Here is a 23,835-nt window from a genome sequence, read left to right on the forward strand (position 1 = left end):
AAAGTATGATAATGTTGATGCCAAAATATTTTAAAAGTGGACAAAGCACCTAAGAGGGAGGGTAGTTTTGCTGGCTGAATTTAAGGGTCAGGTACTTGCACTGGGACAGTGAATCAGGAATCTTAGCTTGCTCATAACTGGCACCCAGGTGACGTGGGATGTCTCCTTCCTGGCCTCTTCAAACCAGCCTAGCTGTATTAGTCATAATCAAATGTTCCTGAGCTATTTAGTACCCTTCACCTTTAATGTTTTTCTCTCTTGCATATTATTGGGCTGTGCCGTTGTTGTTTCTGTGGTATTTGCCAATCTGATAGGACCTATATGGCCACTTGCCCTAGTGGGGCACGGGATGTTGGGTGTGCCGTAATGTTCCTTTGGTATGTGGGTTTTGAATAGTCTTGAATATAGCTCAGTAACAAAGCAAAGTCTCTCTCCCCCTCTCAGATACTTGTGATGATCCTTGAGTATGTTCACAGGGGCCCTTACCATTTATTCCTTCCATGTAGGATTGCATTTTTAGGACACTTACTAGTGCATGATGGTCTTGACACTGGAGGCTGAAATATTTGTCACTGATAGGAGTAGGGGGACCCCAGAATAGTAGGGAGATGGGGAACATGTCCATATCTTCCTCAAAATAGGCATCAACTGAGCCATTATCTGTACTGATAGGACTAATGTGAAGGGTGGAAAGCCCACGTATCTCTGAGTGAAAACAGGGATGGGGGATGTTGCAGGTAGTGTACAATACTAATGGATAGTCCTTGATTTTTGCCCTAGGCAACACAAATCTTTTATTAGGTGAAGAGACTAGGTGGGAGTTGCTGGCAGGTTTAGCAGCCCTGGAGGCTGCCATGGGTAAATCAAGACACCTGCAGCTGCCAGAAATACTAGCTCTTGGGTATAGAGAAGTTGTAATGAAGCCATTTTGACTAAGCAAACTGTTCGTATTCTTGTTGTGAGAAATCTACTTGCCCTGCACATGTAAGTGGCATGAAGTGCTAACAGTTCCAGCTGCATTGGTAGCAGTGCAAGTAAATCTTCCACTGTCTTCTGCAAAGGCTTCACGAATCACAAGGCGAGCAACTCCTGCTTTGAAGGTAATCTGGAAGTCTATGGAACTCTCAATCTGATAGTCTTCTCTGTACCATGACACAGTCGGGGCTGGATGGCCAGAGATGTAGCACTCCAAAGTGACAGATTCGCCTTCAATAACAGTCATGTTTTTTAGACCCTGTATCACACAAAAGTATTTATACAATGAATATGACTCTTCACTAGTAAATAAATCATTTCAACCGTACAATAAAACAGTCCTGAAACTTACAATTCAGCATCTGTATCAAAATGAGGCACTGATGTGCAGTGCCCCAAATAAATCAGAGAGAAGAGACATTTTCAAACTACAGCTTTTGAAGCTGGAGTTGGGCTGTCTGAATATGTTACTCTTCACAGGGAAAATCTAGAGGGAATTTGATCTTTGTGAGAATTCACTTGTTCAGTTCAGCAAAGATCATTCTGATAGGTCACACAGCTACAGAGACTGGCAACTGACAACAGACATGAGAGATGGTGTCAGAGCTCCAGAGAGCAACTGAATGTATTAAATACATGACAAAAAGGGGGTGAAACAAAGCGTATCTTAAAAGGAATGAAAGGCAAAACAATATAACCTTTATCTATATTTTCACTACTTACAGAGACTAAGGTTGGTGGGGTAGCAGGGACTTCTGCTGGCTCAGGAACTCTAGCCATTTCTGTTACCTATGACATTTAAAGCAGAGTTACTAAACATCCCACAAAGTGAAGGAAATAAATGGCAGACACACCATAATTGATGTAGGAAAATGTTTCCTTGCAGACAGTGACTGCTGCTTGCTGTGACAAAGTGATGTTAGGATCTTAGAAATGCTTGTGCTACTTGTTTTGCACAACCTACGACAGACAAAGCTCAGCAAGGATATTTTAAAAGAATAGGCTTGTAATGGGGGGGAAGAACTGTAAACACATTGGGTTACTCTCTATTGTTTCTAAGATGTAAGTCAATCAAGATGATTTTGGAATTCACTTAATGACAAACCTTTGCTTCACCTTCTTGCATTAATTCAATGTGTTCTTCCCGTACCACACCACCTGTAATGCTCACACTTATGTCTCTTTTGGTCTCAACATCATAACGGCTCTTATAGGCATCTGCTGCCTCTCCAAAGGGAAATTGTGGAGAGACAACCTTCTCTGCCATCACTCTGGTTTCAGGTGGCTTTACTTGTGGTGATTTCACAGGTCTCGTGATCTTTTGAACAGAAGTTGCTGATAACTCTTTTTCCAGGGTAGCCATAGCAGATCCTGCTATTGAAACCTAACCAATCCAAGAGAAAGAAAGTTACAGTTGTGTTACTCTTATTTTCAAAAGATGCACTATGTATTTCCCAAGCAAGTCAGTATGACAAATTACATAATAGTCTGTTACTTCCTTATTCGCATATTAGATAAGCTACATAATGACACTTTCAACCCTCCTATGCTGTAAAATAACATAGTTTTTAAAATATATATACTTGTATGCAGACTTAAAGTTGTATATAGCATTTGAAAGTGTTCTATTATATTGTGTTAGAATTATGGTCTTTAAATAGCAACATAGCTCTTAAAGGGAATGTGCTCTGTTGCTTTCTAGGCTTGAACTTAGATTTTCACTAAGGCATCACAGAACTAATTATATGCCAGGAAGTGATTAAAATACCTGAAGAGATTTCAAAGTGCAACCTTTATGCATAACTAAGTTGGATTGTGTCCCTAATTTAAAAAAAAAAAGATGAAAAAAACTCCTCAAACAGTAGAAAGGAAAAAATAACATGAAATGAATACAAACACACATGGTTCTTTATGAGGCCATAAAATATAGTTTGGATTAGGGATGTAGAGCATGTTCATTCCTGAACTAGTTTAGTATGCAGTAAAACAACTGCAAAGAAAGAAAAAAAAGTACTGCTACTGAAGTATTTCTTTAATGCGAGAAGTTGAGCACGAATCAGGATTTTTTCCTACCCTTTAAACAGGGTGAAGGTGTATGCCAGGCATGTAGCATTTTATTGTAAATACCACATGTTTTAGCTGCATTCCAAATATATGAAATGGTTGGGGTTTTAAAAAAACCCCAACAAAATCACTTTTTGGCAGGATTTCACAAATAAAGGGCATACATTTATCTGCACTATTATATTTTATTTACTAGGGAATAGGGCAACACAAATCAAAGACAGCACAACCTCTTCCCCCACTTGGGAGTAACACAGTATTGTATGGGGAGGGGGAAGGAGGGGCATCAATATAGAAAAAATGAGGTATCAGTTATTTTGACTGAGCTTGCTGTTTGCCCAGCACCCTTCCTCCGCTCTTACCTCATAAGTATGATCTGGTTTAGGAACAGTAATTTTTGAAACTGTAAAATGAGGACTTGCTGTCCGGGGACGTGTGTGTTCCACAAGGGCTGCTTTTTCAGTTCTGGTTTCTTCTGTTCTTTTAATCTACATTAACCAAGAAAATGTTTGGTGAGTATGTTGTACTAGTCACCAAACTGCAAAATAAAAAGTTTCATTTAAAAAAAAACAAAACAAGACAGCCAGAGAAAGAGTGCAATGTAAACCAAGTCTAACCTGTGTTGATATATGCATTCCCATTTTTTCAGTGGTAGAAACTTTTGTTTCAGAAGGAACATGTACTGGTTTGGTGACAACATGACGTTCGGCTGGCACCTCAACAATGTGACCTGTCATAGTACGCTCTTTATATCCATATTCCAAAGCTGTCTGCTCAGCATAGCCTTCTTCATCATGCTCTAGCTCCCAGGGCTCTCTAACACGTGCCTGATCAACTGCAGCAACAACTGTAGCTACAGCTTCAGCCTTTTTGTAAGCTCCAATCTAAAGATAACATTTACAGAATTCATACAAATACCCATGGTGATGACAAAGATTTGTCTATCTGGCAAATACAGAGTACATACAAGTTAGAAAGAGACAGAAAATGTACATACATTATATAGTATGAAAAATATGCAGACTGTATTTATCCACATGTGCATTTCATAGTCACTCGCTGTAAATATATATTTATACTGAATAGATATGTATACACATTGTGCACATGCATATTTCTACATACAGTACACAATGTATATTAAATACTTTGCTGGCACATTTGTGACTATGATACGGTATGTATAATATTTAAAAAGCTGTAATTTCTGACAGCTGCACATAATTCTATATCAGACATTACTAAGAGAAATGGTCAAAGTATGTATATGATGTTTGACGTGCAAACACTGCATGGTCCATTTGCACACAATGAGCCTTAGTAAATATACAGCTGTAACTTCAATGCAAGGAAAAGTTGTGCTAATGTATTTTACAAGTTCTTAATAGGGAAGGATAACTGAAAGAGTGTTTTGGTAAAAAGGAAGTGGTGCTTTTGTGCCAGGATGTAATTTGTTTTTAACTTCCTGATCCATAATTGGTTTCACATTTGATGTCAGTACAATTTGTCCATTATCAAGCTCTGGCTTTGTCAGGAGCAGATATTTGAGTAGTGACTGCTGCTGTTTTTTCAGTATTATAATTTACCTGGATACAGTATATAGTAAAAGAGCATGTGAAAAAATTAATACTTTTAAATAATAAATTGCCTTCCTTCACTCAGTTTACATACAGCTTTAAAAATAGTTCACCACGTGAAGTAATATCTCTAAGCTAGGTCAGACAGATTGTCTGCAAAAGTTTGTTTTACTATTGATAAGACTTTGCACTCTGAGGACTATATTATTCAATGCTAGTGCTAACTTCAAAGGAAGTGCTTATGGCCATAAATTCACACACCAAAGAACTGTGAACTCTGTACACACTGAACCCTTGGTGTGTATTTTATCTGATTTTGCTTTTTCCATTGAAAATTAATCAAAACATTTTGTAAACATACCAGTGATGTTTTCAATTAATTAATTACATTAAGAAAAAAGTGGACCATATCCTGTAGTTCACAATTATGTTACTCTCTCACTGATGATAGGACTCAGCCCTATTACATTAGAATCCTCTTAACTGGCATAGATACCAGTGGAAACAGAAACAAACAATGTTCCCCTTTATCAGAGGCTTATAAGAATATACTGGGTGGAACTGAATTGTTTTAAACGTATGCATTATACGAAGAACAAAAACAATACAAATCCTGATAAAGTGAGATCAGCTGGTCAATTAACCATAAAATTAAAGGGGAAATAGCCTATATACTAAATGATTTCAGATACAGAAATTTACATAAGCAAACACCAGTTCAGCGTTATCTACTGAGACCAGGCTTTCAAAGACAATCATAGGTGGCTCCAGTTAAAGTGATTTTTTATAAATGGATGGGCCATTAGTTAATTTTCTAGAATTATTGAGATTCATTACACTGAATCTGTTCCTTGTCAAATCACCTCAATCAAGCAAGCACATTAAGGGGAATGCAGTTGAGTGGATTCTAGTGTACACAAGTAGCTCTTAACTGATGGTGAAGCATAAGGAGGCTCGCAGAGAAAGTAAGGTGGAACAGTGTATTTCATATCTGCAACAGCTGTATTCACCTGATCACGAATTAGATGCATTTGTTCTTGTTTGGTAGTAATTCCTTCTCTAGTTCTTGGTATTGTTACTGGTTCCTTGGATTTATCAGTGGCAATTACTGTCGGAACTACAGTAATTTTTTCAGCTTCCTTTCTTATCTGATTATTATGGTAGAAACAAAAAAAGTTTCAATTACATATGGTCTTATGAAAAAAAAAAAGCATTGGAATGGGGGAAAGGGTTAAGGTTTTAGATCCCTGTACACTGCAGTCTCCGAGTGACTCTGTATTAGCTAGCTATTGATAGGCATTAGGATGTAACAATACTCATTTAAATAAAATATATTATTTAAAAAAAGTTAAAATGCTCTTTACTGCAAAGAAATCAAAGTCAGTCAAAAGAGAGTAATGGATATCTTATTAATGCCAACTATTAGGAGTGAAGGACAAAGTGGGAAGAACTAGATACTAATTCATAGTTGATACAAGTTTCTAGTTGGAGTAAGTTTTAGAAAAAAAAACCCTGGAAATATATAGTTAGTATTTGTAGGAGAAGTATTAGTGTGCAAAGGGAGTATCACAGGAGAGTGAATATCACATTTATAACAGTTCTATTCACCTTTTCATCAGTTACTCGTACTTGTTCTTGTTTGGTAGCAACTTCTTCTCTAGTTCTCGATACTCTGACTGGTACTTTAGGTTTATCGGTGGTAATTACTACCTTAGGCACAGAAGGTTTCACAGTTTCCTTTCTTATCTGTTTTTTATGATAAAAAAAGTTTCAATTATATTTGTTCTCAAACCAAATTACATGGCTTTTCAGGACAGTGGGACAGGTTGATGGAATGTTATGTAGACAAGACAGTGGCAGAGCTAGGAGTGGAAATTTGGGAGGGTTCCAACTTTTGGGTGGACAGGCAATGACAGACTGTGCTAGCTCAGCTTCTCCCCTGATGCCATGCCCTCTTCTTAGTCCTGGTGCCCCCAGACATAGGGCTTCACCTGCCGAGCTGAGCATGTGCATGGGGCGGTTCAGAAAATGGGAAGGCAGAGCTGCCAGAGCGTAGCTTTCTGAAGAGTGGGTGCATCACTCCTTTCTGGATTTCAGGTGTCTGAGTGATGTTCCGGGCTGCTGTGGCAGCACTACACCCCTGCTTAGATTTGAGTGGGCCTGGATGCTAAGTGGGGGACGCTAAGTAGGGTCTGGATGCTAAGCTGAGGCCCACTCAAGCCCACCCATGGCTACACCCCTATGACAAGGGGAAAGAAAGGAAGATGAAATGCCACTTATAGAGTGGAATGACCATTGTATGTAAGCCAACTTCCATTCCATTTTACACACTTTGCAACTCAGTTAAATTCAGTAGAGTTACACTGTGTGAGAAAGAATCAGGGAAGAATTTGGTCCCCTATTGGTTACATTTAAATTATCATCATTGTATCCTCCGGATATAAACTCCTTTTAGCAGCTGCGTAGAAATGAGTATTACTATGACCTAACATTTACTCTCATTAGTCAGTGGGGATACTCAGTTAAATAAGGGCTACTCAGTGTGAGTAAGGGCTCCAAAATCATCTGATATTAGCTGTGAGACCGATCAGACAGTTTGTGATCCAGCAAAACTTCAGCAAACCTCATTGGCTCAAACCCTTTATGGAAGTCATTATTATTCTGATGGCTAACTGAATAAAAACTCTTTAAAAGGTTCTCTTAAAATCCACCTTCATACATCAAGTAAAGGTCACTAATCATCAAATGAGAATTATGAGCATGTTAGTAATGACAACCACAATACTTAAATAACTGATGTTAAGAGCTCAGTCTTGCAGTTCCTGACTAGTCAGAACTCCTATTAAAGTCAGTGGGAGTTTTGCCTGGAACTGTAACACCGGGCCTCTTTATGGAACAGTTACTTTATAAATGTTTCTATTGTTGGAGCCTGCAGCTCATAAAAAACCAAAGGCAAAGTACATAAGGAGCATTTGATAGAGATTGTTAATGAAAAAGGGTGTATCAGTGAGCTACATCTATAACAGCTGTATTCACCTTTTCATGAGTGATGTGAATTTGCTCTCGTTTTGTAGAAATTTCTTCTCTAGCTCTTGATACTTTTTCTTGTTCTTTGGCTTTATCAGCAGCAATTATTACCTTGGGTATAGGAGCTTTCTCTGGTTCCTTTCTTATCTGATTTTTACAGTAAAAAAGTCTCAATTACATATAATCTCAAATACAAATTACATGACTTTTATATAACATTGGAGAAGAGGCTGGTCTAGTGGAGGGAAAGGAGGTTAAATTTCACTGGAGGTCTTTGTAGAAGGAAGTGATTGTGAGTCATTCTGTTTGTACCCTGCAGTCACTGTATACAGGTGAATATCATTGTTTCATGATGCCTACTCTTAGGAAAACTCCAGTGTTTTATATAGATTTTAAAAATTGATTAGACTGGCAACAGCAGCATCTGAACTTCTTTTATGAAATATACAGTGAGAAGAAAAATAAAATAACTTACTCCATAGACTCTGTCATTTTCCTATTAAAAGGCAGTATGTAACAGATACTGGAACAGGAAGAAATTTATCTGCATTACTATCAATGGGGGAAAAGCCATGATTTTGAATGCATATTTTTTGGTAAATTTCACTCTATCCAGGAGGTTTAGATGAAAATACAGAACATGCTCCTCCCCGTGTAATGGCAGTTTTCTGATTTCCATCCCTCAGTATGGTAAAGTTAAATTACTCCTCCCCTTGCCCAGACTATTTCTCACCTTGAACCTTGATATTTCACTCTAGATTCCATCGTCAGGATTAGACTCAACCTTAACTTGGATTTAGACCCACCTACCCTCACAACTAGATTCCTTTTTACCCTCTCAATTTGAAACCTGACCTCAGCACTTGACTGATCTACTTTCTGGAGGAGTAGTTTGGTCTGGATAAGCTGTAAAGGGTGGTGGACTGCAGAAATGTACCATTTCTACGGGAGGGAGGCATAAATTACTCTAACTTGGTATGAAACTCCTGGGGACCATCCAGAAATAGAATGAAGAAATACCAACAGGCCCTGATCCCGCAAACACTTGCACATTTGGTTAACTTTGCTCATTTGAATAACCCCACTGACTGTAATAGATCTACTTATGAGTAAGGTTAAGCATATGCGTATTTGCCTGAAGAATCAGGGCTTAAGTTAAAATAAATGTATCTGAAAATTAAAAACAAAACATATGCTGAAAGTTATCTGAAATTCAGTCACCACTATTTTGTTTCACATTGTTTTCAGTGCAGAATGTTCTTCTTAATGTATCTTGCCTCCTATTTGTTAACAGGAAAATGCCACATGTATGGAATAAGCTCAGAAACAGCCACAGAAAAATGGAAAATCCAAGAAGAGGCGTGTGGGTGGTTTTTTGTTTGTTTGTTTGTTTGTTTTTTAAACAAACACGTTTGGGCTATTATCTAGCTATACAACAAATGGTAGGAAAACAATGGCATTTTTCCTGGAAGTCATTTTTTCAAAAATTTCACTTTAATCTATCTATAATATTCATAGACTACTAGCCACAGTAGTATCTAAGTATCTTATGCAAAACGGTCAGTCATCAAGAGAGAATTATGAAAATGCTAGTATTGAAAACCCTGGTGAGCAAGTGAGTTATATAGTGACACTTTGTATTGCTGGGCTTTTCAGTTCATAAGTTACAAAAAGAAAAGGAAAGAAAAATATATACATAGTTTGTCTTTAAAGTAGAGTTCAACTGTGAATATTACATCCGTAACAACTGTATTCACCTTCTCATGAGCGATGTGTACTTCTTGTTTGGTAACAATTCCTTCTCTAGTTCTTGATATTATTGCCTGTTCTTTGGATTTATCAGTAGTAACTACTACCATAGCTTCCTTTCTTATCTGATTTTTATAGGAGGGGAAAAAAAAACAACCTTAAAATACATCTCAACACATAGTAAAGATCAGTTATCAAAAGAAAGTAGTATAAATTAAGGGGAAAATGCTGGGGAATAGTTATTTTAAGCTCAGCTGGGAACATTCAAGTTAAATATTAGGAAATTTTTTGTCAGTATAAGAACAACAATAGGTAATGGAATAAGCTGCCAAGGGACATTATGGGATCACTTTCACTGGAGTTAATAAAAACAAGACATGATACCCATTCCTCAGGAATGGTGTAAGAATAATTAAGTCAATTCAGTCATGATGTGAGGTGATTGATGAGATGACCACGAGCAGTCCCTTACAGTCCAGATGCTTCTGCACCAATAACGCATGCTTATATGAAGCACTTAGTATCTTGTTAATTTTGCACTATGAAATACATGCTTTGTTTGCATGTAGGATCAGGGGGTAAGGAGGAAATTATATAAAAGCTGTGTTTTACTTCTACCTGCTCCTGAACAGGTTGAATGTGTACCGCAGTCATTGCTGTCCTTTTAGAAATCTGCTCTACAGGGCTTGGAACTGGTTCTCTCACTCTAGCCAGGTCAACTGCAGCCACTACAGTAGCAACAGCTGCTGTTTTATCAGCATCCTGTAGGACCAAAATTAGTCACATCAGAAGATATTGTTTTATAGGGTGCATACACAGAATAAGCATATGACAAATACATGCACAGAATATTGCTGTCAAAGGTCAATTTAAACATTTCCAGGGGAACTCCCTAAATAGCTGTTGTAAGCAAGTGTTTACATGCAAACTCTCAAATTACATTTAGCGGCTCTCTCAGCATAAGCAATGTTCTTTCCAAATTTAAAGACTCTTTACCTCTTTAGCACCAGCAGCTATACCAGCAACAGCAACACCAGCAGCAGCACCACTGATGGTCACCTGGTCTTGGACACCATATCTTCCTTCCCATCTTTCTTCTGTCCTTATCTGGGTACCACTTGTAGTTACTCTAGTTTCCTGCATCCGTGCCTCGGCTGCAGAGACATAACCTTCCAGTTTCCAAGGAGGAACAACCTCAGCAGCAGTGGCTACCGTTGCCTGTGCTTTACGGATCAGCACTGGAGATTTCACAGGCCTAATAGGTGAAGTGGAGAGTCTTCCAGCAGGAGATACTGACCTAATGAATAAACATAATATTACTGGTATTAAATTTAGCATCACTTAATAAAATAACCACACAAGTAACTTCACACAGGATTGACATTCATTTCCTGTTTACGGTACGATCAGTACCTGGACACTGAGCTAAATGAAAAACCAACAAAAACCAAAACAAACCAACTATCCCCTTTCTTGTCCCTCTCCCCCCAGTTGGAAAATTTTGAATTTTTTTGACCAAACTTTACTTATAAACTCCAGGGCTACAAGAAACCAACCTACTAATAGCGATAGGCAGCATGGCAGTTGGGAACACTGAATTTATTTATTTAGAAAAGGAAAGCAAAAGTTCTAGTTGATTTGTTACCTTAAAATTGTGTAAATGGTTAGATTGTGTGATCTGCTTACCATTCCTCTATTCTCTTCCTTCCTTCCTTCCTTCCTATTGTTTGTTACACTCACTTGTTCTCTCATTTGAAATTATGCTCCTCAAACAGTCTTTCTATGTGTTTGTACAGCTCCCAATACAGTGGGGCCCTGATCCTGACTGGGTCTTTTGGATGCTATCACAATGTAAATAATAAATAGGAAAGGAGATCTCATTGTTTTATTATTTATTTACTGAACGCCATCAATGTGCTTGACACTGCAAGAAGGAAAGGACTTGAGGAGCTTTCCTCCTCTTGTAGGTTTGTCCGATCCTTAAATTATTGAAGGATTTTTAATGACATAATTAGCTTTACAATGAAGACATTAAAGAGAACACCACAATGTATTTCACTCAAGAATGTACATTTAATATAAAAGTACCAGCAATGGTAAGTTCACATTGGGTCAGAGATTATATTCTTTACTCAGATAATGGGAGTTTTGAGAAAGGACTATTGGATCAGGGTCATTATGTATTAAATTAGGCCCCAATTCTGCAATGAGCCCCACTGAATTCAGTGCAGTGTCATGTGGGGGCACAGAAGTCTGCCTTTGATCCGTTCATTTCAGGATTGGGGCCTAATTTCCTTTTACCAATTACAGTAGCATTCATTGGTGTCTGCTGTTACAGTGATAAACAGACCTTTTAGAAAGACTGACATTTTAAAAATTAATTGAGAGTATTAATATGTAGTTTTAAAGCACTTTCCAAGTTGCTACAACACCACGACTAAATACATCTTTTCCCCCAAGATGAGTTCTGGTATATCAAATTTCTAGCACCATGCAAATGTTTTAACATTGCCACATTCTGAACCATTGCAGCATTAGTGGTGGTCACCAGCAATATACTTTTATTTTTTACATTTATTTTCACATCTAATTTAGATGTAAATGTTATTTTTGAGTCAATAATGTATTTCACGCAGGTCTACCTAGAGGATAACATTTTTAGCGCATTATGCCCTCTAGATGGCACTATTGTATTATCCTTGCATTTACGCAAGTGCTCATAGATTAATTATCCTTGTAAATTATTACATTACTACCAATCCATTGCTCCTTCTTGTATATACAGCAATAGCTGTTTTCACTGTGATGAAATTCACCACAAAGCAGAGCTGCCACAAAGGTTTAAATGGGGCCTCATTCAGCTCAGAGACATTTCGCTTTTCTGGCCCAGTGCTTGGTGCAGTCGGGAGCAGAGGCAGCAGAGCCAGAAGAGCCTAATAACTCTTCATCAGTGCCTCAGTGCAAATGAATTTAGCTCTGCCACACCACGGCTGTGGACCCTGCACTTCAAATCACTCCCTTTCCCTCCTGAGGCCCTACACATATCAGAGCTAAACCCTCATTTCCCCATAACCATGCTCATTTTTCTTGCCTCCACAGCCTTAACTCTGGAATCATTACCCACATGTCTAAATATACCCATGTCCACAGATACATGCAGTCATTTTTCTATTGATCCTTCCATTCTGCATGCAACTCACCAAATGCTCTTTTCTTTTCCCATACAGTAATTACGAAAGGCCAGATTCTGATTGAAATTAATCACGTATAGCTGGAGCAAAAAAAGTGTTACTCCAGCTTTGTGTGGCGGAACACAGTGCAGAATCTGACCCTACACATTTTCTAACAATTTCTTAAACCTATCTCAGAGGATGGAGCATTTGCAGATGGCTGCCAAAAACCTCCTCCTGAACTTTGACAACTATACACAACCAACAGTCAGAACAAGTCCACGTTCTTCCATTCTATGTTGTGCTTTCAGTTCACATCATCACCATTTCATTTTCTCATTTTACTGGTGGGAATGACTCAAAATTCAATATTTCCTTGATAGTTAATATGATTTACCTGACTGGTGATGGTGTTGGTGCTCTAACATGTCTTACAGGTGACAGTGACTGTCTAATGGGAGATGGTGACTGCTGTCGTGCCATTTGTACTTTTGCTGCACTTATTGGTGGAGTTGGTGATTTTGATGTAGGTTTAGGAGGCATTCTTGGAGGTGCCTTGTGTGGGAGCTGTTGTCCTGTGGCACTCTCTATGGACATTTCAATAGTTGTAAGTGATCTGGCATCAAAGTGGGCTTCTATTTTCTATAATGAAAGAAAGAACAATGGTGAGACACTGCAATGCCAAGAATCAATATCTAAAGTTTTTAACACCATTAGCTTTGAAAAAATGTACCTTTTCAATTCTGGCTTGTCTTGTTTGCGAAATCTGAGCAGTCGAAACAATCGTCTTTGTCTTTTTAGCGGGTACTACTTCTTCCTCGCCTATCAGAAGGTATAAAATGAATAGTCAGGAGAATTATATGTGGTAAAAAACAATAATAGCTTTTTAGAAGGAACTAAACATGCAATGCCAATTGTATATCAGCATGTGTAAACACCAGAGAAAGAATTAATCAGCCATCTGTTTTTCTTGCAGTATCTATAGGCAAATAATTGTGGAACCAGTTGATATAAGATTAGCCTTTTTGTGTAACTATGTAATTAGGCCAAAAAATTTAAAAGCATATTAATTATACAAGACTTTGAATGCCTGCTTCAGAATCATTCCAGTCTGGTGAGCCAAGAAAGGTTGTCTTGGCTATAATGGCATTATGAGTATGATTGAAAGGGCTCCATTCAACCCGAAACTGCCTTCATAGCTACTGGGCTCATTCTCATCTGCACTCTCAACAAGGAGTCTACCCTCTCTTGTGAAGGGGTATTGCTTCCAAGAAATGGCTGCATAATGCCAATTACAGCCTTATACAGATGACCAAACTTCTATTAATCCTTTCCCCATGATTAAAGTCTGTGACCTTACTTCAGCCATGTATGGCTTGCACAGACTAGAAGGGCTCATATATTTTAGTCTGGTCAGGGCCCTAAGTATATAATGTTGTTGTAGCAGGAATAGTAAAAGCCCTTTATTGTCTTTATTTATTATTTGAATTTTAAACTTTAATGTCTGGGTAGTTTTCAATTTAAAAATATACAGTAAATGAAGTCCAGACTCCCCTACATATGTGTATGTGAGGAATAAGCTGATCAAAAAGGGCAATTCTGCTGTGCCTCATTCTGGGCTACTCCCATATTCTTGGAGTTCACACTCTGCAGATGCGTTGTGAGAACAGAGGCCTGAAGTTAGTGAGCACTGATTTGTGAATGTCAACATGAACATTCTGCCATTCGTTTGCTGTGTGTGTCTCACAAATTCCTCTAGTGAGAGAAAGTTCTGATGGGGCACAGAAATGGGGCCACGTTAATGTTGTTCTTGCAGTATTAGCATATACCCATCTTACTGCAAAAATCAAATTGTGCCTTAATCTGATTTTGCAATGACAAATAATCATTTAGCAAATTAAAAACAGTCCTGTTCCTACTACAGTCAATAAGAGTTTTGCTCACTGAAGAACTGCAGAATGTGGCCCAACAGCAGTAGATAAAAGGCCTTGGTTTTAAAATTTAATTTTTAAAAATTCTGCAAGAGCAAAACAAAACAACCTCTCACAAAAAAACAAAACCAAACCAACCAAACAAAAACAAAAAAAATTACCCTTTTGTGATGCCTATACTGTACTTAGATAATTCAAAGAAGTCCAACTGAGGGAATTGTTTTATGTTGAAAATGTACTTTTTGTTACCAGCCTGGAGCCTTTTATGACATGTTTCAGCTTGGAACGCATTTTTACAACCAGTTTACAAACGCTTGAGAAATGGGTTATTAATGAAATTGCTGATCAACATTAATTTTAGCAGTGCCCTTTATACCACAACACGAATGTACATGTTCTTATTTTCATGGCTTACAACCTCAACGCCATTACCTTGAACCAGCAATTCGGCTGTTGAAGTAGCTCGTCCCACGCTATTTGTGGCATTTACTGAATAGGTTCCGGAGTCTTCAGGATAAGCTTCTGCAATTATTAAACTGTAGAGGTCTCCTTCTTGTGAAATTTGAAAATCGAGGGAGCTTTGAATTTCTGCTCCATCCCGATAGAACTTCACCACAGGTGTAGGGATTCCAGTCACTCTAACATCAAGTCGAACTTGCTTTCCTTGCCTTATAGTTATGCTCTGTAGACGTTGTGTAAAGTTTGGTGGTGCTGTTTCAGCTACAATTTAATTAGAAAAATTAAAGTTCACTCAGTAAAGACAACTTCATAAGTCCTAAATATTTCCAATTCTAGAAGCATTCACAGCCTTTAAATTCTTTACAAATACCCTTTATAAATAAACTACGATCTCCTTATTTATCTCCCAGTTGCTATTGATTTAGAAGAGGGCCACCTTGTCTAACATTAAAATAAATTAAGGCCTCCTTCCTGCAAACACATATACATGTTGTTAACTTTACCCACATGAGTAAAGCCCTGATCCAGCAAATGCTTACACACATACTTAACTTCATGTGAGTATTTCCATTGCTGTCAATGGGACTACTCACATGAACAAAGTTGAACATGTGCATAAGAGTTCGCAGAGTCAGGGCCTATATTGGTAAGAAAGGGCCAGATCCATTCTATATTCATGTGAGTACAGTGCTACTGAAGTTAATAAGGACCCTATCCTTCAAACCCTTATTCACAGGAATAATCTTTACTTACATGACTAATTCCATTGAAGTTGGTGGTGCTATTTGTGTGAGTAAAGATTACTTTTGAATAAAGGCTTGTAGTGTTAGGACAGGCATCTGGAAGGACTATACTCGTAAGTGTTTGTACAGTCTGGTTCATAGTTTATACTGCTGAAGACTGTTGTAATAGTAATACTTGAAAATTCACCATGAAGCGATGAAGAATCCTATCTACATCTATAAGGAATCTAAGTATATATTGGAGTTTTTTTGGGGAAAAAAATCTAGCTCGCTTTACTAGTCAGGAATTTAATTTGTTGTTGCTATCTTGTATGGTGTTTCCATCTCATATTTTTGTGTTATTTTTATCCAAGTTTGGAATATATATATGTATAATTTTTATTTTAGCTCCCTCACCTCTGGTGACAAGGGGAAGTGCCAATAGTTTGCTGTCCCTCCTTAACAATACTGTACCTGTGACAAGTAGCTCAACAGTACTAGTTGCTTGCCCAGATCTATTGGTGGCTTGTATGCTGTATCTTCCACTGTTGTCTGCTGTCACGGCGGGGATCACGAGTTTAGCGCGGCCATCGCTAAATGAGATCTGCACGCCGGGCAGAGTTGCAGCGGAGATAACCTGGCCATCCCGAAACCAGCTCACCTCAGGAACTGGGGAACCTACAGAAAGCGGTAGATAAAGAAAGCAATTTCAGCATCACTATAGACCAGGAGCCCCAAAATACTTCTGCTAATTAAAAAATACGTATGGCAGTTTTCAACCATCTGAGGGAATTGCGGCATGTGCACAGGTCTGCAATTACACCAGTAGCATAAAATCACAACATTCAAGGTATTTCCCTGATGCAGATGTCTTGACAATACATAGGGTTTTAGTGTAATTCACAGGCTGCTAGATTAAGAAATTCCTCAAACAGTGTCCTGTGCCATTTGAAAGCCCTGTTAAGGGAGTTGACGTTAGTCTCATTTAAGAATTATATGAAAGATTGAGAAATTCATGGTGGTCAGCCTTTGATTCATTCACTAGTATAAAAAAAATAAAGTACAGTTTCCTTGTAATGAAATTATATAATCCAAGCATTAGGCAACAAGAAGTAAATTGAAAATGCAGCCTGAATTACAGTATTTCCGCTAATAATGAATTTATTAAATAAGCTACCACTGAAAGTGATTGTAGCAAAAAGTAAAATCAAGAGTTATCTTTATATCTTTCTGGAGAGGATGATGGCAAAGCCTCATAGAAGTGAATGAATGAGGGATTCGTATAAATTAGCAGAGAGCAGCCACATTGGATCAGATATTTTACTGTTCAAATATATTATGTTCTTAGGAGCCAATCCCTCAGGCAAAAACTCCCACTTTCAGTATAGACTCCATGTATAGTCATAATTGGCCTCCAACTTCAAATGGTAATTTAAACATGACAGGGAAAATCCTCTTCCAGTACTCAGACGGCCAAGAGGAATCCTTGTGAAGGGAGAAGAATCCTACTACCCATGTCACAGAGCAGGAGACAAGTGGCTCTGTGGGGCCTATTCCAGCAGAGAGGATTCTTTGTGGTCCCAGGAGACCCCTTTTCTAAGATGGAGGGACCCAACTATCTGTTAAGTGGTGGATCTCCATCCTCACCCATGTCTCTCCATCCACCCCTCCATTTCCCCGAATCCCTTTTATGAACAGCCATGCAGAAGCCCCATAATGTTGGGTTCTATGCATGGCAAGGTTGTGAAGTTATGTATGACCTCTTCCAATAATGCCCAACTGCAGAAGTGGACCAGTTCCATTGCGAAAAGGCCCTTTATAGCCTCAGGAGGCAGCCCTGAGGCTGCACTAGTAGAGTTGCCCTACAGCTGCTACTACAGTCTCAAAAGTCTCTACCTTTGTGTGCGCCAAAGGCCCTAAGGCTGCAGAATTCTGCCCCCTAACACTTTCAAAGACTCCCTAAAGAACCCAGTTACTTATTTGAACTCTATATGAGGCCAAGAATATGATGGTATGAGAATACAGGCTGTGAGGGAGAATGCAATCACTCTAGACTTGTTTCAAAAAGTTGCAGATTTTGCTATTTTTCGTGGCCAAAAAAATAAGCTGGAGTTATTTTGTTTTATATTTATATATAAAAATCAAATAATTCAGACATTATATATAAAAGTATGTGACCAGTCTGGGAAAGAGAGAGACTTTTCAAACCAAAAATAGAAACACCACATTTAGGTGCTTATAGTTTCATAGATGTAGCTAAGCAAATACCAAGGATTAGGGGGTTGCTCAGTTTTCAAGGGACCAGTTTGAGACGCTTTGGGTCTGAGTTTCACAAGCATAGAGCATACCAAGAGTGAAGCCTGTAAATGCAGGCTTGCTGTTGCTCAGTATTTGGAAGGGAATAACCCAAATAAACTAACAGGAGTGCAAGCTAAATCTTTATTAATGAATGCAAAATCCAGATAATACTGTGGAAACAGACACACACACACACAAGCAATTCACAGTATGGTTCACATGTATAATTTAGTTTATTTACTCTAGTGTTATAGGCTGCATCCTGTAGTGTTTATTAAGCACACTTTTAGTGCTCTCAGATTAATTGTGCTCTTCTTATTCAATCTAGAATTATATATAATATTTGACTTGTATATAAAATGGCTTTATTCAAAGGTAAAGACAAGGATTGAATTTAATATGCACAATGATTGATAAAAGAGACCACTATCCGGTGACAAAAATAAAGTTACACTGTCCGTGATTGAGAAGGTCAGATTCCAGGAAATAAAATCTTCACAATTTGTTGTACGTTAGAAAAACAGAATACTGAATCACTGCCAGAACTGTCAGACCTGATGAGTGGCTTTGGGGAGGGAGGGATGTTCCAGTATCCCACAACATGAATAAGAGCTAAGAAAATATTGGTTCACATAAGGTTTGGGCCTAAAATAAAAGAATGGTACATGTAGTTATAAAACTGATGTGTCTCTTATCAGTATTAAATTAAGTCGCACTCACAAATATTACAGGCTATTATAAATGAAAAGAAAATAGCTGAAATCATCCATTCATCAAGAACTTCAGCATCATAACTGGTTTTAATGATACATTTATCTATTTTACTTTTATGGTTAATGGATTTATTACAAGGATGATTTTCCTCAGCATATCTATATAACTTCATATGAAACCTACATCAAACAAAAATTCCGCCCTGTTACAGAAGGCTGGGATGGCTAACACTGGAGTAGTGGATCAAACCCTGAAAAGTGGGTACAAAATAATCCACAGATGTAAATGGGCGTATGGAGGTGTTCATATCATCCTATGTTAATCAAAGGGTCCAAAATGTTGGTATAGATCTGGGTGCAAAAGTATGATTGGCAGCCACACTTTGGACCAGGGCAATGATCATCAGCCACAGCAAATGTCAAAGGTGGCTATGGTACTGGACAGACAACATATCTGCCAGGGGGTAATTGTACAACTTCAGTTCATGTATGCTTTGTTTTATAGTATGTGGTAGTCACAGTGCTAACACCAACACCCTAATACACTCCCTTAACCATGTCATTCTGTGCCACTTCTCCTTAGTACTGAGCATGTGTTAAAGCTACTCCTGGAACAAGGCATTGGTTGCTCTGACACTTATTTTGATTGACTAATAGGGTTTGAGTTGGGCTTTGTACATTCTCTGTGTTCATGCTGACTCATTCACTATTTTTGTCATATGTTAAGATTTGATAATATGGCACTTCATTTAAAAATGAAGGTGCTTCTTTAAGTTGCCCCATGATCTTAGTTATGTTTGGACAATCTTACACTACCTCTAAACAGACGTTCCTACCATTCTGAATGGGCACAGAAACCCAAATTCGGTGCTTACAACCCATATGACTCCACCAAAATCATAGAGTCAAGGGGGTTGAATGGGGCGTAAGTCAACAGAAAATGAGCCAGTGTGCCCAGCACAAAAAAAATGGTCCCCTTTTGCTTTGGATCAGCAATGAACCTTCTGCTGCTTGGCCCTCACTCTGTCATGTCGTCACAGACTCTGTGCATACATCCCTAGATCTCTCACTAGCTCAGTTTGCACTTTTATCCCTATTTCTTCTTTTGATTTGTAAACTGGGGCCCAAGTCTGCTCCTATTGAAGTCACTGAGAATTTGACCACAGACTTAGGTGGTAGCACAATTGGGCCTGTCCTTTGATCCATCATAATTCTGCACAGTATGTCTGCTGGAATCCGATAACACTTTCTGAAGTAGGCTAATCCATTGAAGAAATGGCATTATATTACTTGACCTTTTCAGGGCTGTCAGATTTGGATATATTCATGTACTGACAATCTTCACTCCATCAATTACAGGACTATCTAAAGCACCAGCAACTGTATGTTTGCCTTACATTTCCACAACATAAATAATTCAGGACCAAGAAATGAAGGTAGTCAGAAAGAAATAAGTCTTACCACTAATGTGAGCCTCAAAGGTTGCGGCACTACCCTCCAGTGCCACAACACTTTGTAACGGCTGCGTAAACGTTGGTGCTTTTGTCGTCATCTTTACAGGCACTCTGAAAGAAAGAGGAAAACATAATTGGATGTCAAATGCCAAGCTCTTTAAAGTTCTTACTGTACATATTTCCTCTCCTTTCTTACTGTACTGCCACTTTTTTTTTTTGTACATGGTATGGAATGATTTATCCTTCTCAGCCTTAAACCATATTGGCCTGACTATGCTTTAATATTGGAATTGTTGGAATATAATAATTTCACTTGTAGGGCCTGCTCCTGCTCCCACTGAAGACAATAATACAACTCCTATTGACTTCATTGGAGTGAGCTGTGTTCTAGTGGATTAAGCATGGCACCAGGAGACTGGGTCCTACTGTTGATTCTGCCCCGACTCATTGTCTGACCTTGTGTAGGTCACTTAGCCTCTTTGCTGCCATCGCCCCATCTGTCATAAAGGGAAAATAATCCTTATTCATACAGGTCCAAAGTGTTCTGGGATGAATTGAAAGTGTTCTGTAAAACATCATTAGATTCACTGGGAACAGAATTAGGCTTTAAATAGCAGCTTAAAAGGAATGTGGTTGTCTGCAATCTAGTTGGCCTTTAATAATTAAAGGACGGCTGGGAGGCTTCCCTTTTTTAAGGTATACTGTAAGAAGTGAATAATCTTATGCAGAAGCATATTGGCATTAAAGATGCAGACAAAATTCAACTATTTCTCAGACAGTAGCTCAGTGCAATCTGGAATACTGAGAAACAGCTACCTTTGAAACATGAGTTAGGGTATAAGGTAGCCACTGACACGGATGACTTGAACAACTGCAGGAAGGTGTGAAATCTGAAGGAAAAAAAAGTGTGTCCTCTCTTCCTATGCATAATAATTCTTTGCATAAAAGAAACACACTGAAAGCCATGAAAAAGAATACATATTAGAGATATTTTGTACTTTATTTTAAAAGGGCTCATTTTAATTGTATGTTGAATTTAAATGAATTAAGTTTGAATATTTCTAATGCTTACACACCCATCTCCTTAATAATAAGGTCACACTGTTTTAAACTGAAGTTATAATTTCCTTGATTAAAAAACCACCATGTGAATATAATGTTATCATCATGATTTACCAGATAAGAGATATCTTGATAATCTTTTTTTCGGTGTCTCTACTTTGTAGTGATACATTCCTGTATACTCTGAGTTGTGCATTTACTTTTGATTCTGCATCTGATATTGCCACACCAGACATAATTATAAATATATAAAAAAATAAACCTTTATTCAAATCTAACTATGGGCCAGCTCCTGCCATCCTTAACTGGGTTGAAAAATATCTTACGCTGAGGAGCAGACCCATTGAAATCAGTGCCTGGCTCTTCAAAGGAGCCCAGACTTGTTTGGAGCCTGACTCCCATTCACTTTCAATGACATAAGGGCACCTAACTCCTGTAGGCTCCTTTGAAAATCCTACACAGTGTGACTAAATGTGCAGTAATGTACTATTCAAGGTGAATAAAAGGGGCAGCATCTGATGCTCTATTGGGTTGTGTGAAACTTTACATGAAAGGCACTATGTGTATTGTCTTTATGAGTTGTACTGACACTTTTTGTAACTTGGTGTATGGGGTGATTTTTTTGTTTCTGAAATTTTTCAATTTGTGAAATAGTTTAAACAAATTAGGTATAACTGACATTTAATCTCCTGATGACACCAATTTCCAAAAATGTGCAAAAGCAAGACAGTACAAATTACTTTAATGTATACTTATTCTTCTCATATCTACTTCAATTGTGGATTAATGATTTGACAGTCATTTGAAAGAGAAATAATTTAGTATTTTAAATAAACAGTATAAAAACTATACAGATTATTTCCAAACTCCAGAATATATTGGGTATTATTTAATTAAGTATAATTGATGATGAATTCATTGAAAGTTTAAATCTCTCATTGGATAGGCAAATTGCAATGATTAAGATTTTGAGCTTATAAGGCTTTTGTATAATTATGATTAAAAGGTATGCATCTGAAATATCAGGCTCCAAAAATAACTTCCCCAGCTATGACTGACAGCAGACAAGTGTTCCAGAGCTGCTGTGTAATTGATACCTTCGCAGTTGATTCCCTTAAAAAGTCATCGGTGCTTAGCTGATACCATATGCATTTTATCAGAGCTATTCTTGGAGCTTCTTGGTTTATCTGTGAGTAATATAACCTTGAACACTCCCAGCATACATAAAAAAGTTTGTAAGTTAACTGACATTTCCATATACATTTCAAAGCCTAATTTAAACGTTTCTTTAATATCAAATGTACTTAAAGAACTATTAATTTAATTTTATCAAAACTCACATTCAGAAACATAAGACGACATTCTTGACAAAGAACTTTAATGTTCAGTGTTTACAGACTATATTTTTATTACGTACACATACACCATATGCCCATAAATATACATTTATATTGATGTGTTCTATCAAAACGATTAATGACTGACAAAGAAATATAATTTTACTTTAAAAAAATGCCACTAACCTGATTTCTCAAGAGTGCCTAAAAGGAGTGGGCAAAGCCCAGCGAAAGTTTCGTAAACGACGTCCTTATCCAGAGCAAGATTTTAGACAATCCCAATATGAGAATCGTTGAGCCTCTAATCATTGAAAACAAAACTACACAGTCTTGACAGTGTAGTTTTGCTTTTCTTTGCAATCCCTACACCCGAGGCGAGGCTGGGAATGCACGACTGCTCAGAAGTGCTCACATAGTTGTTTTACTTTATATACCCCTGATCTGCTGACAGCTCTGCATCATCATGTCAGTGCCACTTCTGATTGGTTTTCTAAAAAAAAGCATCATGGGAGATGCAATCATACACCACCTGTTGGTCTGATGGACAGTGCTAATTTTGGCAGCACAAAAGGGATTCACTGAGAAAATGAACCAGTATATTCAGAGTTTATTCTGCTCTAAAGTCCAATCATTTTATTTGCAGTTGCTAATTAGTTACATCACAAATTTAAGAAGAAATTATGAGGAAGGATTTTTATTAAATAGCACAGAACACAGTCAAATCAATACTGGTCCTGCCCGTCAGATCCAAACCTTACAGTCTCTTCCCCTACAATGACTAAGTAGCTACCAAATGCATCTGTCAATCATCAGGTCACATAAGTAAGTGGACCTAATACATGAGCCTTATATTGGTTATTTATATGTATATTTTTAAATTACAAGTTGAAAGTTTGTGTTTGAAACCAGGTAGATATGACTTTTTTTGTTACAGTTAAAAATCTTTTTACAGCTAACTAATTATTTCTTTCAGTAGGACTTGTCAAAAGGAATGTCTGAAATGCAGGAACATGAATGTCAAGAAGGCGCGTACATAGCAGCAACTTTTGCAATGGTTTAAAACCCAGTCTTTAGCCCTCCCTCCTGACTGCCCTTATTAGGGGCCTGTGTAGGACTCATGCAGCCCCTGCACCAATGAGCTATGCCTTTCCCATATTGCTTGCTGAGAGGTCTTTGGCTGAGCCAGGCCCAGCTTTACCAGGCTGTGGGGCTAGCTGTGTCACCAGCTGCATTTGCCTCAAAACCAGAAGTCAGAGGCAGAAGGGGCCTTTGTGCTGTCTTCTGCAACTGGGACAGC

At 38.0% G+C, this 23,835-nt stretch overlaps 1 protein-coding gene across 1 annotated transcript in view; it reads right to left on the minus strand.

The window, feature by feature from the left end:
* The window catches only part of TTN (titin), a 307,220-nt gene extending 286,983 nt beyond the window's left edge, over positions 1–20,237 (minus strand). The window contains exons 1-16 of the mRNA XM_077830394.1: positions 20,147–20,237; positions 16,149–16,352; positions 14,926–15,213; positions 13,296–13,384; positions 12,960–13,204; positions 10,384–10,689; positions 10,011–10,158; positions 9,401–9,517; positions 7,653–7,790; positions 6,225–6,362; positions 5,627–5,764; positions 3,657–3,923; positions 3,402–3,527; positions 2,081–2,359; positions 1,699–1,764; positions 976–1,234 (exon numbers count right to left, since the gene is read on the minus strand). Of these exons, the coding sequence (XP_077686520.1) occupies positions 976–1,234; positions 1,699–1,764; positions 2,081–2,359; positions 3,402–3,527; positions 3,657–3,923; positions 5,627–5,764; positions 6,225–6,362; positions 7,653–7,790; positions 9,401–9,517; positions 10,011–10,158; positions 10,384–10,689; positions 12,960–13,204; positions 13,296–13,384; positions 14,926–15,213; positions 16,149–16,352; positions 20,147–20,237 (2,899 nt within the window). The remainder of the gene's footprint in view (positions 1–975; positions 1,235–1,698; positions 1,765–2,080; positions 2,360–3,401; positions 3,528–3,656; positions 3,924–5,626; positions 5,765–6,224; positions 6,363–7,652; positions 7,791–9,400; positions 9,518–10,010; positions 10,159–10,383; positions 10,690–12,959; positions 13,205–13,295; positions 13,385–14,925; positions 15,214–16,148; positions 16,353–20,146) is intronic.
* Positions 20,238–23,835: the final 3,598 nt, after the last annotated feature.

The sequence above is a fragment of the Eretmochelys imbricata genome, chromosome 11 (assembly GCF_965152235.1).
Source record: "Eretmochelys imbricata isolate rEreImb1 chromosome 11, rEreImb1.hap1, whole genome shotgun sequence".
In the NCBI taxonomy this organism is placed as follows: Eukaryota; Metazoa; Chordata; order Testudines; family Cheloniidae; genus Eretmochelys; species Eretmochelys imbricata.